A 20,550-nucleotide genomic window follows, 5' to 3' on the forward strand; every position below is an offset into this window, starting at 1 on the left:
GAAGGAGATCAGTCCTGGGAGGCCTGGCGTGCTCCAATTCATGGGGTCGCAAAGAGTCGGACACTACTGAGCAACTGAACTGAACTGAGCTGAACTGAACAGGTTCTAAGGAGATACAATGGCAAAAAACTAGACACCTTAGGACCCAATACTTGTCTGTATAACTGAATCCCCCAGAATGACCTTCTTGGTAAATATTGGCAAAACAAATGCTAAAAACATGATTAACAGCTAAGCAGAGTGATAGTACTTCAACAGGAAGCAAATGTGCCCAGATGTCACAAAAGGTAGGTAAATTAATTTAATAGTGGAAAAATATTTAATGAGTCACTTAAATAATATAAAAGGTGTGATTATAATTTCTGCAAGAAAGGTAAACTTCTATGATAGCTCCAACTTAGTTCAGTTCAGTTCAGTTTAGTTGCTCAGTCGTGTCCGACTCTGCGACCCCATGAACCACAGCACGCCAGGCCTCCCTGTCCATCACCAACTCCCAAAGTTTACTCAAAATCATGCCCATCGAGTCGGTGATGCTATCCAGCCATCTCATCCTCTGTCTTTCCCTTCTCCTCCTGCCCCCAATCCCTCCCAGCATTGGGGTCTTTTCCAATGAGTCAACTCTTTGCATGACATGGCCAAAGTATTGGAGTTTCAGCCTCAGCATCAGTCCTTCCAATGAACACCCAGGACTGATCTCCTTTACAATGGACTAGTTGGATCTCCTTGCAGTCCAAGGGAGTTTCAACAGTCTTCTGCAACACCACAGTTCAAAAGAATCAATTCTTCAGTGCTCAGCTTTCTTCACATTCCAACTCTCACATCCATACATGACCACTGGAAAAACAATAGCCTTGACTAGATGGACGTTTGTTGGCAAAGTAAGGTCTCTGCTTTCTAATATGCTGTCTAGGCTGGTCATAACTTTCCTTGTAAGGAGTAAGCACCTTTTAATTTCATGGCTGCAATCACCATTTGCAGTGATTTTGGAGCACCAAAAAATAAAGTCTGACACTGTTTCCACTGTTTCCCATCTATTTCCCATGAAGTGATTGGACCAGATGCCATGATCTTACTCATCTGAGTGTTGAGCTTTAAGCCAACTTTTTCACTCTCCTCGTTCACTTTCATCAAGAGGTTGTTTAGTTCCTCTTCACTTTCTGCCATAAGGGTGGTGTCATCTGCATATCTGAGGTTACTGATATTTCCCCCGGTAATCTTGATTCCAACTTGTGCTTCTTCCAGTCCAGCGTTTCTCATGATGTACTCTGCATATAAGTTAAATAAGCAGGGTGACAATATACAGCTTACATCAGATATTTATAAAAACCAAAATATATATGGCAAGTGCTACAGTAGTTTAGATTATCTTTTATTAACAATACTTTGGATTAACATTGTCAAAATGAAAAATATTTAAGAGATCCAGCATAAATTTTGATATTATAATGGGATTATGGGCAGGAAGATAAACCAACAAATTCTGCTTTGTCATTTGTTTCTTCTCATTTAGGACTCTTGAGGATACAGTAAACATACAAATATTCTCAGGAGTTAAATTTTAACAGTAAGTGCATTAGCACAAAGACATTATGCAATACTGACAAAAGTCTGGAATGCCTCATGCAGGTTTTACCTGCCAGATATTCCTGGTCCCTTTCATTTCCCCTAAATTTTAAAGTAGCCCTATCAGTGTGCTTTGCAGGGTGCTATTCAGAGAATGGATGGTCAGGGCTCCCCAAGAGACCTCCAGATCCCATCCAGACACAGTGACTTAGAGAAAGAGAAACATCAGCCTCCCTGGTGACTTGGTCCTGCCAAAGTCTGAATCAGGAAGATCAAAGAGAAGAATGGGTCCTGCCCTTAAGTAAACCCTGTGCATTGTAAGGTCTGGCCCTTAATGTACTCTGCTTCTAATCTGTCACATTGCTCCTCCTGATTGAGGAGGGAGAGGGACTGTAAGAAGGAATCAAATATATGGGAACTGGCATGGAAAAGATTCAGCAGCCTCTTTCTCCATCAAATAGATTGGTACCTTATTTGCTAATACATAAAATTCTCCTGTGGTCTTTGGATATTTTGAACTACTTTTATAATTTGCTATCTGATATGGTAATCTTCTCCTAATGACCTATGCTGTTTCTTTGCTCATAGAGTTACTTTACATTCCCAGAGCAAATAGAGGTTAAACACTATAAATTATAATCCAGCTTATGAAAATTGATTAGGAATTCCAAAATCAGTACCTTACTTTTGTACTGGGCATAGGAACTACATGATTGCCACTTTCATTCCTTTGTGGTTCATTGTTAATGTGTTTATGGTCAGCTCAATAAATTTTATTATCAAAAAGGTGGAACTTTTTCAGCAGCCTTATTGATACTTATAAATTACAAAAAAAAAAAAAAAAAAAAGGCTTCCTTTATAAATGTAAACTATTTCCAAACCAGGAAAGTTGAAACACTCTTGATTCACGTCAAAAATTACTAATTGTTTTTTTTTTTTTTTCTTTTAAGTAATGCTTTACAATTTGTAATCTAAGAAGCTATGCTTTTCAGGTAGTCTTAATTAACTTATTACTAATAAATTATAAATAAGATTGATTTCTCTTAAGTGGCTGATTGAGTTCAGTCACTCAGTCATGTCCGACTCTTTGTGACCCCATGGACTGCAGCATGCCAGGCTTCCCTCCCCATCACCAGTTCCCGGAGCTTGTTCAAACTCATGCCCAAGTCAGTGACACCATCTAACCATCTCATCTTCTGTCGTCCCCTTCTCCTCCTGCCTTCAATCGTTTCTGGCATCAGGTTCTTTTCCAATGAGTCAATTCTTCACATCAGGTGGCAAAAGTATTGGAGTTTCAGCTTCAACATCAGTCCTTCCAATGAATATTCAGGACTGATTTCCTTTAGGATGGACTGGTTTGATCTCCTTGCTGTCCAAGGGACTCTCAAGAGTCTTCTCCAACACCACAGTTCAAAAGCATCAATTCTTCGGTGTTCAGCTTTCTTTATAGTTCAACTCTCACATCTACACATGACCACTGGAAAAACCATAGCCTTGACTAGATGGACCTTTGTCAGCAAAGTAATGTGTATTTTTTTTTTTTAATTTATATTAGTTGGAAGCTAATTACTTTACAATATTCTAGAGGTTCTTGCTATACATTGATATGAATCATCCATGGGTTTACATGTGTTCCCCATGCTGAGCCCCCCTCCCACCTCCTTCCCCATCCCATCCCTCTGAGTCATCCTAGTGCACCAGCCCTGAGCACTTGTCTCATGCATCAAACCTGGACTGGTGATCTGTTTCACAGTGGCTATTAACATGTTTCAGTGCTATTCTCTCAGATCATCCCACCCTTTCCTTCTCCCACAGAGTTCAAAAGTCTGTTCTATACATCTGTGTCTCTTTTTCTGTTTTGCATATAGGGTTATTGTTACCATTTTTCTAAATTCCACATATAAACATTAGTATACTGTATTGATGTTTATCTTTCTGACTTACTTCACTCTGTAGAATGGGTTCCAGTTTCATCCACCTCATTAGACCTGATTCAAATGTATCCTTTTTATTGACTGAGTAATATTCCATTGTGTATATGTACCACAGCTTTCTTATCCAGTCATCCACTGATGGGCATCTAGGTTGCTTTCATGTCCTGGCTATTATAAACAGTGCTGCGATGAACATTGGGGTGCATGTGTCTCTTTCAGATCTGGTTTCTTCAGTGTGTATGCCCAGGAGTGGGATTGCTGGGTCATATGGCATTTCTATTTCCAGTTTTTTTAAGGAATCTCCACACTGTTCTCCAGAGTGGCTGTACTAGTTTGCATTCATACCAACACTGTAAGAGGGTTCCCTTTTCTCCACACCCTCTCCAGCATTTATTGCTTGCAGACTTTTGGATAGCAGCCATTCTGACTGGAGTGGGATGGTACCTCACTGTGGTTTTGATTTGCATTTCTCTAATAATGAGTGACTTGAGTATCTTTTCATGTGTTTGTTAGCCGTCTTTATGTCTTCTTTGGAGAAATGTCTGTTTAGTTCTTTGGCCCATTTTTTGATTGGGTCATTTATTTTTCTGGAATTGAGCTGTAGGGGTTTTTTGTATGATTTTGAGATTAATTCTTTGTCAGTTGCTTCATTTGCTATTATTTTCTCCCAATCTGAGTGCTGTCTTTTCACCTTGTTTATAGTTTCCTTTGTTGTGCAAAAGCTTTTAAGTTTCACTAGGTCCCATTTGTTTATTTTTGCTTTTATTTCCCATATTCTGAGAGGTGGGTCATAGAGGATCCTGCTGTGATTTATGTTGGAGAGTGTTTTGCCTAAGTTCTCCTCTAGGAGTTTTATAGTTTCTGGTCTTACATCTAGATCTTTGATCCATTTTGAGTTTATTTTTGTGTATCGTGTTAGAAAGTGTTCTGGTTTCATTCTTTTACAAGTGGTTGACCAGTTTTCCCAGCACCACTTGTTAAAGAGGTTGTCTTTTCTTCTTTGTATATTCTTGCCTCCTTTGTAGAAGATAAGGTGTCAATACGTATGTGGATTTATCTCTGGGCTTTCTATTTTGTTACATTGACCTATATTTCTGTCTTTGTGCCAGTACCATACTGTCTTGAATACTGTGGCTTTGTAGTAGAGCCTGAAGAAAGGCAGGTTAATTCCTCCAGTTCCATTCTTCTTTCTTAAGATTGCTTTGGCTGTTTGAGGCTTTTTGTATTTCCATACAAATTCTGAAATTATTTGTTCTAGTTCTGTGAAAAATACCATTGGTAGCTTGATAGGGATTGCATTGAATCTATAGATTGCTTTGGGCAGTATACTCATTTCCACAATATTGATTCTTCCAATCCATTAACATGGTATATACAGTGTCTCTGCTTTTTAATGTGCTGTCTAGGTTGATCATGGTTTTTCTTTCAAGGAGCAAATGTCTTTTAATTTCATGGCTGTAGTCACCATCTGCAGTGATTTCAGAGCCCAAAAAAGTAATGTCTCTCCCTGTTTCCACTGTTTCCCCATCGATTTGTCATGACGTGATGGGACCGGATGCCATGATTTTAGTTTTCTGAATGTTGATTTTTAAGCAAAGATTTTCACTCAGCTCTTTCACTTTCATCAGGAGGCTCTTTAATTCTTCTTCACTCTCGGTCATAAACTAGGTGTCATCTGCATATCTGAGGTAATTGGTATTTCTCCCAGCAATCACTCTGCATATATGTCAAATAAGCAGGGTGACAATATACCGCCTTGATGTACTCCTTTCCCAATTTGGAAACAGTGGCTGATGACACATGTATTTACCTTGTGTATCAAAAGATGTAAAAGATTTATATCAAAATATGTATTAATGAGTGGATATATAACTGTCTTCTATAACATAAGCCAGTAAATATCAATTTTGAAAATTAGGACTAGCATAAAAAATGAAATTATAAAATATATAATAAACTAAAGCTTTGTAAAACTTGTAAATTATGAATTTTTGTCAGTGGTATGTTTAAACCTCTGAGGGATGAGGATCGAAGGGGTATAAAAGTTAAGAAAATTAGAAAAAATAAAATAGAGAGATAAAGTATCTCAGTTATTAGAAATTTCCCACTCTCTTTTTTATTTAGAATAAAGACCATTTAGCAACTTTTTAAAATATCTGAATTTGGCAAGTAAAACAACATTCTTCTATGCCATTGTGTGTAAATGGTCTTGATTATATTCCATAGCTGATTGAATACAGTAATAAGTACGTAAAATGTAAGTATTCCTACTGATGTCAGTGTGTTAGTAGTTATCCTTGCTTAAGATCACACATACTTTCTTCCTTACATGCCATATAGAAGATATTCAACTAGTTATCTATTAATCTCTTGAATTCTAATGCTATAACTTTAAACTCAAGAATAAGGTATTTTTCTTACCCTAACAGGTTCTATGGAGATATGGTGGCAAAAAACCAGATACCTTAGGACCCAACACTCGTCTGTATAACCCAGAGTGACCTTCTTGGTAAATATTGGCAGAACAAATGCTAAAAACATGATTAACAGCTGAGCAGAATGATAGTACTTCAATAAGAAACAAACTTATCAAGTGTTTATTATTAAAACATTCAGAAAGAAAACTTTACTTCTGTGTTTTTACTCCCAACAATAGAGGGGAGAAGGAAAACGTATCATAGTTGGCACTGTATTCTACCTGGTCATGTCCCTTATGCCCAGAATTAAAATATCTTCATTTTGCCTGTAATTGCTTCTAACAGTGAATAGCTTAATGGGTTATTGTTCTACTTCTGAATTCTTTCCTTACTCCTATTGCTTCTCCTGTGTAGGAGTATTTTAAATACTACTGATAAATAACAGCTCCTTCTTTATTACCAGTGACTCTCCATTTTCTACAGAAAAAATCCACAATCATTTTCGTGAACTGGTAGCATATTTCTTAATAAAATGAAGATTCTCCTTTCTTTGGTTCCACTGCCACTACCATTACCCTTTCTGTGACCTTGACACCATTCTCATCAGATTAAATGACTTCCTTAATCTTTATAGAGTATATTTCTGAATGCCCCCTTTTTATGCATATGTGGCTTCTTTTACCCAGAGTGTTCTTTAAGTTGTTCATCTGCCAATCTTGAATTCACTTGTGAAGTTCAAGTGACAAAGCACTTCTTTCATGAAGTCTTCACTTAACACTCCTCAGACAGGAGTTTCTGGCTGTGAGTTCCGAAAGCAGTTTAATTGCAGTTTCCTGTGTGTAACCATCTGTTATTTAAAAGCACACTGCTTTTTACAGTGCCTTATAATGCCATTTCACATTTTATTCTGAATTATAATTAACAATTTTACTGAGAGTCACTTAATACTAGGTCATCCAAAAACCAAAGGCTTTATAACTCATGGTGGAACCACCAGCACTTACAAAGACATCTACCATGAGATCCCTATGGTGGATATCCCTGTGTTTGCTGATAAATCTGATAACATCGCCTAATGGACCACAGCACACCAGGCTTCCCTGCCCTTCACCATCTCCCAGAGTTTGCTCAAGCTCATGTCCATTGAGTCAGTGATCCTACCAAACCATCTCATCCTCTGTCTTTGCCTTCTGCTTTAACTCCTCACTGTCATCAGTAGGCAGATCATTCACACAAAAAAATCAATATGGCAATAGTGATCATAAATTATACAATTGACCAGTCAAATTTCATTGGTATCTTTAGTATTAATGCATTACACTCAAAAACCAGAACACACATCCTCAGTCTTTGCAGACTGCAGGATTTCTGCTGCTTTTTCATTTTAGTCCAGAACTTTCCCAAAATAATTTACATTGGTTTGCAGTTGGTCATTTACTGTTTTTGCTGTTTCTCTGAGGGACACAATTGTTGTGACCTAATAATCCTTATCTCTAATTCTGTGTCACAGCGACGGCAGATGCAAGAGTCTCTCACTTGCTATTGAATTACACCAGTCGTCTTTCTCACAAAATATAATTGATGTGTGTGTACAAGATGGGTGAAAGCACTGAAAAATCAGTTCTAAACACATTGTATCATCTCGAAGTGTTCTGCACTTTGTCTTTTCGTTGGATTTCCACATCTGCTGACTATTCATGTAATCTATTTTTTTAAGGAATAGGAGTTATAATTTAACTTCTGGTTGATTTCTTCTGGATATAAGCCCGAGCAATAGCAAAAGTTTACAGTAATTATTTAAAAGTACTACATATGAGCAAGATGTCTATGAAAAGGCTCTCGCTTCTGCTGCTGCTGCAGCTGACTTGCTACTTTAGCACTGGGAGTTGTGGAAAGGTGCTGGTGTGGCCAGTGGAATTTAGTCACTGGCTGAATATAAGGACAATTCTGGATGAACTTGTCACAAGGGGTCATGAAGTGACTGTTCTGATATCTTCAGCTTCCACTATTACTAATTCCAGCAAACCATCGACCATGAAATTTGAGATTTTCCCTGTATCTTTAACAAAAAATGATTATGAGAATTTGATGGAGTTTCTTCTTGAGAAATTGACGTATGTGGCGAAAGGTTCCTTTTGGACTTATCTTTCAGCAGTGAAAACGTCATTTTCGGAATTTTTTGATGCTGCTATAACTATGTGTAAAGACGCTGTTTCCAACAAGAAATTAATGACAAAACTAGAGGAATCAAGGTTTGATATCCTTATTGCAGATGCCGTTGGCCCCTGTGGTGAACTGCTGGCTGAATTACTTAAAATACCATTCGTGTACAGTCATTACACCTCACCTGGCCATATAATTGAGAAGAATAGTGGAAGACTTCCATTCCCACCATCTTATGTACCTGTTATGTTTTCAGAATTAAGTGATCACATGACATTCATGGAGAGGATCAAAAATATGTTATATACACTTTATTTTGACTTTTTCTTCCAGACACACAATGAGAAGAAGTGGAATCAGTTTTACAGTGAAGCACTAGGTAAGTTGGGCTTCCTGATAGCTCAGTGGTAAAGAATCCACTGCCAATGCAGGAGACACAAGTTCGATCCTTTAGTCAGAAAGATCCCTTGGAAAAGGAAATGGCATACAATTCCAGTGTTTTTGCCTGGGAAATCCCATGGACAGAGAAGCCTGTTGGGCTATATCCCACGGTGTTGAAAAGACTCAGTGGTAACTTAGCAACCAAACAACTAGGTAAGTCATGTTTTTAGTTGGTTTCATTAAGTCCTATTTTTCCTAATGCCTTGGAAGTTCAGTTTGTATAAATATAAATTCACAAAATTTATCTCAAATAAGTGAAACAGTGAAATAAAAATATAAAATGACCCTCAATCTAACAAATATTATGAAAACACTTAAATTATAGGGTAGGGTAAAGCCCATTACTAATATCAGATACCAGGAAGTCATTTGCCACAAATTGAAGTACCTAGGATTTCTACAAGTGACTATCCAACTTACAAAATTCTTCTTTTTTTGACTTAAAATCATTAGGAATCTCATAAACTGTCTTGATAAATGAAGACATGTACATTGAGAGTTATACACATATTTGTGGTTCAAATATCCTATTAGCTTTTAGAAATTGTTTCTACTTGTGTAGAAACAGATGTTTTCCAGATATATTTTATTATCCTATACTATGCTATGTTATATATTTATCAAACAACAGATACATTCAAACATCTTTGGCCACAACATCTCAAGTTGCTTTACAAAAATTATCTGATATACACACATGACAATCGTCTCATTTGATCAAACATTTGTTGGTTTTCTTTTTACTTTCAGGAAGACCTACTACCTTATCAGAGACCATGGGGAAAGCTGAAATGTGGCTCATTCGAACTTACTGGGACTTTTCATTTCCTCGTCCACTACTCCCAAATGTTGAATTTGTTGGAGGCCTCCACTGCAAGCCTGCCAAGCCCCTGCCTAAGGTCACCTACTCCTCCTTGTTGTTCTTTGTGAATGTTGTGTTTTCAATAGGAATCATTCTGTATTCTTTCTTTGGAATGTTTGATTACAGGTAGTCAGATGTGGGAACCTGGATAAAGTGACCTTCCACCTAGAAAGTGATGTATTTCTATATCAACACAGCTATCTGAATTTCATTATCATTACAGAATAAACTCCCTAGAGTACATTGGACACTTTAATAATACATCAATTAAATACAACTTCATTATTCAACAAATAGAGAAGCATCATTCATTAAAGAACACTTATATTATACTTTTACATAAAAATATATATTTTATATAAACGAAATAATAGTTTTATTATCATCTGGTGATGCCATCCAACCATCTCATCTCACTATAATATGTTACATTACTATTGTATTATAATTATTATAGGATAATTTTGTATATAGCATATTCCAGAAGTGAATATGAACATAGACAAATGGTGTAGGCACAGTTTCTACCACCTGACAGTCCACCTGTACTGACAGAACACAATCAAATTTTTTAAAATGTTATAATATGGAAAGACCAGAGTGTTAAAGAAATATTCAGCATGAATCATAGAAATTATCTCTGATTCATAGAAAATTATGAGATCTGAAGGATGCTCAGGAATAAACAGAAGGAATAGGGCAGGGGTGGAAGAAGATAATGGGCTTCCCTTATAGCTCAGTTTAAAGAAGATATAAAAGAAATTAGGTGGAGTAGTAATGATAGTTGCCAAGAAGCCCAAGTTTAGTCTAGATAGGAAAAGGCTGAATAAAGAAGAAGATGATGCTGATGAGGTAAGTTGGAAACAGATAATTATAAAGATTTGAAACATCTAGTAGGGACATTGGGAAGAATATTGAAAGGATTAAGAAAGAAAGAGACGGTGGTGGTGGTTTAGTCTCTAAATCGTGTCAGACTCTTGCAATCCCATGGACTATCGACTGCCAGGCTCCTCTCTCCATGGGATTCTCCAAGTGTGAATACTGGAGCAGGTTGCCATTTCCTTCTCCAGAGGATCTTCCCAACCCAAGAATCGAGCCCGGGTCTCCTGCATTGCAGGCAGATTCTTTACTGACTGAGCTATGACAAAAGCCCTGAGAAAGAGATAGTCATATATAATGTAAAAATAAAAAACAAGATGTAGTCACTGGGTTGGATTGTAAATGGTTAACAGTAGGAAGAGACCATTTAGCAGATTATTCCTAGATACATACAGTAAGTGAAAACTAGAGTACGGTGTTCCCAGAGATATCACATTAACTCATTTTTTTCTTTATTTTAAATTAATTAATTTATATTAATTGGAGGATAATTGCTTTACATTACTGTAGTGGGTTTTGCCATATATTGACATGAATCAGGATGATTTACTTTAAATAAATTTAAATAAATATCTGGGTTGGGAATAAAAACATATATTTATATATATATCATTTATATTGTTGGAAAAAGGCATTTATTTTAACTAGTGCACTGGTGAAAAGCCTTAAAACTTACAAAAATACTTTAGTATTTCATCTTCTTCATCTGATCACCAAAACCTTAAAACTTCCTAACATTAAAAAGCTTACATTAAATGCTGCTGCTGCTAAGTCACTTCAGTCATCTCTGACTTTTTGTGACACTATAGACTGTATTCCTCCAGGATCCTCTGTCCACAGGATTCTCCAGGCAAGAATACTGGAGTGGGTAGTTATTCCCTTTTCCAGGAGATCTTCCTGACCCAGGGATCAAATCCTGGTTTCCTGCACGCCAGGCAGATTCTTTACCATCTGAGCTACTAGGAAAGCCCAAACAATGCTAAATTATACTAAATCAGATATAATAAAATATTTACTTGGAAAATACCAAATATAATATTTTCACAGTTTTCTTGAAGGTTAAAAAAGCATAAGCTAGAATTACAATTTTCAGGATGTATATCATAGTGTATATTTGATTATAGGAATAAAGTTTAAAATGAAAGCACAAATTTTAGCATAATGTCTTCAAGGTCCACCCATGTTGTCAAAAATGGCAGGATTTCCTTCTTTCTCGTGGGTGAATAACATTCCATTCTGAGCATGTCTGTCTGTCTGTGTGTGTGTATGTCTGTGTGTATCTATGAAACATCTTTAAATAATTCATCCATTGGTGGGCACTTAAGTTTTTTCCCTTAGCTAATTGTGAATAATGCTGCAGTCAACATGGAAGCACATATACCTCTTCACTATCCTGTTCTTATTTCCTTTGACTATATACCCGGAAGTACAATTGCCAGATCATACAATAGATGTATCCTTAATTGTTTTAAGATCCTTCAATTTATGTTCCATAAGGGCTAAATCAATTTACATTCCCACTGAAAGTGTACAAGCTTTCACTTTTCTCCACAATCTCACAACACTTTTTTCTTCTTGGTTATAGACTTTCTAATAGGAGTGAGGTAATATCTGATAATATCTGATTGTGATTTTGAAATACATTTCCCTGATGATTACTGATGTGGAGTATCTTCTCCTATACCTGGTGATCATTTGGAAATCTTCTTTCTAAAATGTCTATTTTGTTCATCTGCCCATTCTTTCATTGAATTTTGTTGTATGAGTTGTGTGTTTATTCTGGATCTTAACCCCTCATTCAATATGTGGTTACAAAACTTTTCTTCCATTCTGTAGATTGCATTTTCATCTTGTAGATTATTTCTTTGGCTGTGCAGAAGCTTTTAAGCTTGATGTAGTCCTACTTGTGACTTTTTTTCTTTTGTTCTGGTCTTGATGTCATATAGATAACATCATTTTCAAGATCAGTGCCATGGAGTTTCATGCTTATATTTTCTTTTAGGGATGTTATGGTATCTGGTCTTATGTTCAAGTCATTGATTCATTTTGAGTTGTTTTGGTGATGGTATAAGGTAGAGGTCTCATTTTGTTTTTGTTTTTTTTTCATATCTTTATCCAGTTTTCTCAGAAAAGAAAGAAGTGACTAATATTTCCTCAATGGTTATTCTTGTCTCCCTTGCTCCCTTGTTGAATTTAGTTGAATCCTGTATGCTGTTCCATGGTCTATGTGTCTATTTTGGGGCAAGTACACTGTTATTTGAAATATTGCAACTTTGTGGTAAATATGAAATTTCAAGGTGTTGCTAATGTCAACATTTTAACAGTATTAGTCTTCTGGTCCAAGTCACAAGATGACTTTCCATTTATTTGTGTTTTCTTCTATTTCTTACAATTTGTTACAGTTATCACTGTACTGATCTTTCACTTCATTGATTAAATTTATTTCTAGTTATTTTCTTGCTTTTGATGCTATTGTAAATTGGATAGTTTTTTTTTCAGATTTTTCATTAATAGTACACAGTAATGAAGTTGAATTCTATATAGTGATTTTATATCTTACAAATTTACTGAATTTGTTAATTAGTTCAGGTTTTTTTTGTTGTTGTTGAATTGAGATTTTCTGTACAAAAAAAATCATGTCCTCTGTAAAAAATAAAAATCTTACTTCTTCCTTTCTATTTAGGATGTCTTTTATTTCTTTGTCTCACCTAGTTGTTCTAGCAAGAACTTCTACTACTATATTGAATCAGTGTGGGGGTAGGCATCCTTATTTTGTTTCTGATTAGAGCAAAAGCTTTCAAGTGTTCACTGTTAAGTATAACATTAGCTTTGGGTTTGTCATATATGTTCTTTATTACATTGAGGTATTTTCCTTCTATACCCTATATGTTGAGGGTTTCATCATGAAAGAATGTCATATGCTGTCAAATGTTTTATGGACATCTATTGAGATAATCAAGCTATTTTATAGTTCATTCTATTTATCCTTGCATCCCAGAGATAAATCTCACTTGGTCTTAGTATATAATTCTTTTAATGTGTTCTTGAATTTGGCTTGTTGATTTTTTGTTGAGAATTTTTGCATCAATACTCAATCTGGATATTGACTTTAGTTTTATCTTCTTGTAATGTCCTTATCTATTTGGTATCATGATCATGATGATGACCTTGTAGGATGAGTTTGGAAATGTTCCTACCTTCCTCTTTAATTTTTAAAGATTTTTTTTTAAGAACTGGCATGAATTTTTCTATAATATTTCATAGAATATGTCAGTGAAGCCCTCAGGTCCTGGGCTTTTGTGTGTTGATAGGTTATTGATTACCAATTCAATTTCGTTACTTATTAGGACTGTTCAGATTTTCTACTTCTTCCTGATTCAATCTTGGTAGGTTTTGTTTCTAAGAAGTTCTCCACTCTTCTCATATATGTATTAATAATTTCTTAGCTTATAATTATTCATGGTAGTCTCAGAATCCTATGTATTTTTTCAGTATCAGTTGTGATGTCCCCATTTCATTTCTAATCTTATTTATTTGAGTCACTTTTTTTCTTGATTAGTCCAACTAAAGGTTTTCAATTTTATCTTTTTGACAAGACACAGAAGAACAAATACTGTAAGATATCACTTGTATATGAAATCTAAAAATGCTGAACTTGTAATAACAGAGAGTAATATGGTGGTTGCCAGGACTGAGAGGTGGGAGAACAGGAGAAATGTTGTTTAAGGATACAAATTTGCATTTCTTAGTAAATAAGTACTAGAGATCTAAGGTACAGAGTAGTGAATATTCATACATGCCCAGTCATGTCTGACTCTTTGTGACCCTGTGAACTATAGCCAGCCAGTCTCCTCTGTCGATGGGATTTTCCAGGCAGGAATATTGGGGTGGGATGCCATTTGAAATGTGGAATTATTCTAGTATAAAAAGTAACTTCTTTTTAATCATAAAGGCTCAAGGAACACAAAGCAAAATAATTCAGAAACAATTCCAGGCAAATACGGATTCACCAGGAGCTTTATTTAGGTAGAAGTGAATTACTCAAAAGCTGACCAGACCTGTGCTGCAGAAAGCCCTGGACACCTCTTCCTCTTTGGAGCAGATGCCCCCAGGGGGACTCATTGAAGTCATGCTGAAGGTCCTTCACTGCAGTTAGACATAACACATTCATGTGTGACATTCATTATACACGTTCAGGACAAAGGTATCATATGTAAAGAAACACAGAAGTATGGTCGCTCAAATAAGCAACTATAGAAGAGTAACTTCGAATTATAAACAGAACTCACAGAACTATTTCATAGAACATCCAAGCTATAATAATTGACTCCTCAAGTCAGTAGTTAGTAATTTAGACGGAGAGTTTGGAAATCATGACAAAGTTTAAGGTGAAGGATAGGATTACAGAGCTGAATGAATGACATAAAATGATTAGGATCATATTTTTTTTCATAGTGCTCATAGTCAGGAAATGAAATATTAAGAAATAACCTAAAATAATTCTCAAAAAGTCTGTCGGTAATAAATAAATGATTTAGTAGAATTATAACAACAAAGAACCAAAGGGAGTTGAATCCTGCAAGTAACTTCCTTCCAAGAATCTATGTTAGTAATTAACATCATGATTAATGAAGAGCCTGAGGATAATATAGCTTAATAGTATCTTCTTGTCACTACTGAGTACTGGCTCTATCTTATTTCCTGCTTATACAGAAACACATTTGAACAAATACATATAATGGAAGAATTTGACCTCATATCACCCATTCCTTTCCCAGGATCTCAAGGACGAAAAATGCTTTTTTTTTAAAAAAAAGGACATTATAAAAAATAATATGGAGTTCCTCAAAAAAAGTTTAATGATTTCTTAGTGCTCAATATTTATTAACACAACTGACCAAAGTCCAAGAGGTGAAGTTAACATGTTCAAGAGAATTGGGGGAGTGGGGTGGGTGAGGGAGGGAAATCACTCTATTAGCTAACTGTATAATATGTCATAAGAATAATGTGCACTTTCTAATATAAAACCTGTCTATGCATAGAGCTTAGCAATTCCTTTTCTGTGTTTATATCCAAAATAACTGAAATTAGAATCCCAATGAGATATCTGTACAACATATGCATAAAAGCTCTATTCAAAGGAGCCAAGAGGTTGAAGCAACCCAAATGTCCATCAACAGAGGAAGCAATAAACAAAATGTCATATATACAAACAATGGAATATTACTCACCTTTAAAAGGAAATTCTGACACATGTCACAACATCAATGAACCTTACATTAAGGGAAAATAATTAGTCAGAAAAAAGACAAATACTCTACAGTTCAACTTATAAGAAGTATCCAGACTAATCTCACTTGTAGAAACAGGGTAGAATGAAACTTGCCAAAGGCTGGAGAAAGAGGAAAGTAGAGTTTCTTAATGATCATAGACTTCCAGTCTTTTCAGATGAAACAGTTCTGGAGATTGGTTGCACAATGTGAATATACTTAACACTAATATACTATATACTTAGGAACAATAAAGAAAGCAAATTTTATGCCATGTGTATCTTACCACAATATATTTGTAAGAAATCACTACTCTAATATCTCAAGGCAATTTCTGATTTTCTCTCTTTAGTTGCTTGTAGCAATTCCTCCAATAATGTATGCTATGCTGTTGCTCTTTTGTGATGGAGCAAATTCTTTTTTCACAGGAAATGGAAGAGTTTGTGCAGAGCTCTGGAGAATATGGTATTGTGGTGTTTTCTTTGGGGTCAATGGTCAGTAACATGTCAGAAGACAGAGCCAAGGTGATTGCATCAGCCCTCGCTCAAATTCCACAAAAGGTAGATACAATAACTTAATCACGGACAACTATTTAATGAGTCTGTTAAACTCTGTAAAGATCTGATTTTAGACATTTACTATCAGAAAGGTAAATAATATGATAGCAGCAATTTATCTCATATCTATACATATATATATATATATACATATATATATATATATATATGCATATATAAACCAAAATATACAGGGCAGGTGCTACTGCAGTACAGGGAGTGCCTTTGATCCATGATAATTTTAATTATTCAACATAGTAATCAAAAAGAATGATATATAAGAGACACAGTGTGACTTTTGGTGTTATTAATACAATGGTAGCATGGGCAGGAAGATTAACCAGTAAATTCTGTTTTGTCACTTGTTCCTTTTCCTTGAAGGACTCCTGAGGACAAAACAGACATACAGATGCTCTCGGGAGTTAAATTTTAACAATAAATGTAGTCATGCGATATTTATTCAAGTCAAACAATCCCACTGTGCATTGTTTTTGGAAGTAGTGTTTAATAATTTGTAATTTAAAAGAACATACTTATTTGACAGCACTAATTAATTTATTATTAAAAATATTTACTGTTGTTGTTCAGTCATTAAGTTATCTGAATCGTTGTAATCCCATGGACTAGCCCATGCTAGGATCCCCTGTCCTTCATTATTGCCCAGGGTTTGCTCAGACTCATGTCCATTGATTTAGTGATGCTATCTAACCATGTCATCCTCTGCCAGCCCTTTTCCTTTTGCCTTCAACCTTTCCCAGATCAGGGTCTTTTCCAATGAGTTATCAGGTGGCCAGAGTATTGGAGCTTCAGCATCAGTACTTCCAATGAATATTCAAGATTGGTTTCTTAAAGATTGACTGGTTTGATGTCCTTGTAGTCCAAGGGATTCTCAAGAATCTTCTCCAGCACCATAATTCAAAGGCATCAATTCTTCAGCGCTTGAAGCTGTAAAGGGTATGCCTACAATGTGGGAGACCTGCGTTCTATCCCTGGATCAGCAAGATCCCCCGGAGAAGGAAATGGCAACCCACTCCAGTACTCTTGTCTGGAAACTCCCATGGATACAGGAGCCTAGTAAGCTACAGTCCCTGGAGTCCCAAAGAGTTGGACACGACTGAGTGACTTCACCTTATCTTACCTTACTTACCCTTCTTTACTGTCCAATTCTCATATCCATACATGATTACTGGAAAAAAAAAATGGCTTTGATTATATGGACCTTTTTTGGCAGATTGATGTCTCTGCTTTTAATACTCTGTCGAGATTTGTCTTAGCTTTTCTTCCAAGAAGCAAGTGTCTTTTCATTTCATGGCTGCAGTCACAATCCACAATGATTTTGGAGACCAAGAAGATAAAATATGTCACAGCTTCCACATTTTCCCCATATATTTGCCATGAAGTGATGGGACCAGATGCCATGGAGTTATTGTTTTGAATGTTGGGTTTTAAGACAGCTTTTTCACTCTCCTCTTTCACCCACATCAGGAGTCTCTTAGTTCCTCTTCACTTTCTCCTACTGGAGTGGTATCATCTGCATATCTGAGGTAGTTAATATTTCTTCCAGCAATCCTGATTCCAGCTTGTGAGTCACCTAGCCCAGTAGTTTACATGATGAACTGTGCATATATAAGTTAAATAAGCAGAGTGACAATATACAGCTCTTTTGTACTCCTTTCCCTATTTTGAACTGCTGGGCCTGCCGGCAAAAGGAACAGGTCGAGGACGCAGTCACCAGAACACCTGAGAAATAAAAGACTAGGAAAGATGGGGTTGAGAGGGACGGAGTCATCTTGTGACTGATTCCGATGACTTTATTGAGGGGTAACATACATATATATACTAACAGGATTCACCAAATTTTAGATCAAAGACTTGCATACGTGCAGAACTGCAGACACTAGTTTTAGCTCAGGAGTTTTATCTTAACTCCAGCAGAGCATGGCACCAGCGTCTTACAATCAGGTAAAGACTGCCTAGACATAAACCATTCACAGGAGCCTGATAATCTTATCAGAGTCAGGAAAATGGGCAAACGGTGGCTGCAGCGATTTCCTTGAGGGAGGTGAGAAAGGCCAATTTGCACTTTAACAAATCAGGGGTGGCGGGACAGAGAGGGACCTCTTGATCTCTCTCAGGGCCGAGAAGGGGCCTGAGCAGTCAGGCCGGCTCCCCGCATTGAACCAGTCTGTTGTTTCATGTCTGGTTCTAACTGTTGCTTCTCGACCTGCATACAGGTTTCTCAGGAGGCAGGTCAGGTGGTCTAGTATTCCCAACTCTTTAAGAATTTTCCACACTTTATTGTGATCCACACAGTCAAAGGTTTAGCGTAGTCAGTGAAGCAAAAATAGATGTTTTTCTGGAATTCTCTTGCTTTTTCTATGATCTAATGAATGATGGCAATTTGATTTCTGATTCCTCTGCCTTTTCTAAAACCAGATTGCACATCTAGAAGTTCTTGGTTAATGTACTGCTCTGGCCTACCTAAATGATTTTTGGGTCTTACCTTGCTGGCATGTGAAAGGAACATAATTTTACATTAGTTTGAACATTCTTTGGCATTACCCTTCTTTGGTTTTGGAATGAAAACTTGCCTTATCCAGTCCTGTGGCCACTGCTGTGTTTTCCAACTTTGCTGCCATATTGAGTGCAGCACTTTAACAGTATCATCTTCTAGGATTTGAAATACCTCAGCTGAAATTCCACTAGCTTTCTTCATAGTAATACTTCCTAAGGTCCCATTTTCTTCACACTCCAAGACGTCTGGCTCTAGGTGAGTGACCGCACCATCACGGTTATCCACGTTATTCAGGCCTCTTTTGTATAGTTCTTTTGTGTATTCTTGCCATCTCTTCTTAATATCTTCTGCTTCTGTTAAGTTCATACAATTTCTGTCCTTTACTGTGCCCATCTTTGCATGAAATGATCCCTTGGTATTTCTAATTTACTTGAAGAGATCTCTAGTCTTTCATATCCCATTGATTTCTCTATTTCTTTGCATTGTTCATTTAAGAAGGCCTTCTTTTCTCTCCTATCTATCCTCTGGAATTATGCATTCAGTTGAGTATGTCTTTCTTTCCCTTTCTCCCTTGGCTTTCACTTCCCTTCTTTTCTCAACTATTTATAAACCCTCCTCAGATAACCACTTTGCCTTCTGGCATTTCATTTTCTTTGGAATTGTTTTGATCACTGCCTCCTGTACAATGTTACACGCCTTTATCCACAGTTATCAGATATAATCCCTTGAATCTATTCATCACCTCCACTGTGTAATTTTATGGGATTTGATTTCTGTCATACCTCAATGGCCTAGCGGTTTTCCCCACTTTCAATTTAAGTCTTTCTTCAATTCAAATCTGAATTATGCACTAAGGTGCTCATGATCTAAACCACAGTCAACTCCAGGTTTTCTTTTGCTGACTGCATAGAGCGTCTCTATTTTCAGCTGTAAAGAAAATAATCAATCTGATTTTGGTATTGACCATCTGGTGATGTCCATGTATAGAGTCATCAGTTCTTGGAAAAGGATGTTTACTATGACCAGTGTGTTCTCTTGACTGAAGTCTGTTAGCCTTTGCCTGCTCCTTTTAGTACTACAAGGCCAAACTTGCCTGTTATCCTAGATATCTCTTGACTTCTTACTTTTACATTCCAATCCATATAATGAAGACTTTTTCTTCTTCTTCTTCTTCTTCTTTTTTTTTTTTTTTTTTTTTTTAGTGTTAATTTTAGAAGGTCTTGTAGGTCTTGCTGAATCAATCAACTTCAGCTTCTTCAGCCTTACTGGCTGTGGCATAGACCTGGATTGCTGTGATGTTCAATGGTTTGCCTTGGAAATGAAACAAGATCATTCTCTTGTTTTTGAGATTGCACCCAAGCACTCCATTTCTGATCTTTTTGTTGACTGTGAGGGCTACTCCATTTCTTCTACGGGATTCTTAACCACAGTGGTAGATATAATGGTCATCTGAAATAAATTCACTGAACTTGTCCATTTTAGTTCCTGGATTCCTGAGATGTTGTTCATTCTTGCCATCTCCTGCTTGACCATGTCCAATTACCTTGATTTCATTGGCCTAACCTTCCAGGATCTTATGTTTTTAACAGCATCAGACTTTCACCACCAGTCACATCCAAAACTGAGCAATATTTCTTCATTGGCCCAGTCACTTCATTCTTTCTGGAACTCTTAGTAATTGCCCTCCACTCTTCCTCAGCAGCATATTGGACACCTTCTGACCTGGAGAACTCATCTTCCAGTGTCATATATTTTTGCCTTTACATATTGTTCATGCAGTTCTCATGGCAAAAATACTGGAGTGGTTGGCCATTCTCTCCTCCAGTGGACCACACTTGTCAGCACACTCCACTATGACCCGTCTGCCCTTGGGTAGCCCTACATAGCATAGCTCATAGCTTCATTGAGTTGCACAAACCCTTATACCATGACAAGGATGTGATCTATGA

The 20,550-nt window shown here is 36.5% G+C and overlaps 1 protein-coding gene across 4 annotated transcripts in view; it reads left to right on the top strand.

Moving 5' to 3' along the window:
* LOC122696524 (UDP-glucuronosyltransferase 2B18-like) overlaps nt 1-20,550 on the top strand; it is a 76,533-nt gene that overhangs the window by 50,526 nt on the left and 5,457 nt on the right. For 2 of the 4 annotated variants that reach the window (XM_043906608.1, XM_043906609.1), the window contains exons 2-4: nt 8,411-8,456; nt 9,269-9,417; nt 15,958-16,089. In XM_043906608.1, the coding sequence (XP_043762543.1) occupies nt 9,295-9,417; nt 15,958-16,089 (255 nt within the window). In that variant the 5' untranslated portion in view covers nt 8,411-8,456; nt 9,269-9,294. Of the gene's footprint in view, nt 1-7,711; nt 8,457-9,268; nt 9,418-15,957; nt 16,090-20,550 lie in introns of those variants that run through there. The other 2 variants (XM_043906606.1, XM_043906607.1) reach the window with 2 other exon arrangements.

Source organism: Cervus elaphus, chromosome 6 (genome assembly GCF_910594005.1).
Source record: "Cervus elaphus chromosome 6, mCerEla1.1, whole genome shotgun sequence".
In the NCBI taxonomy this organism is placed as follows: domain Eukaryota; kingdom Metazoa; phylum Chordata; class Mammalia; order Artiodactyla; family Cervidae; genus Cervus; species Cervus elaphus.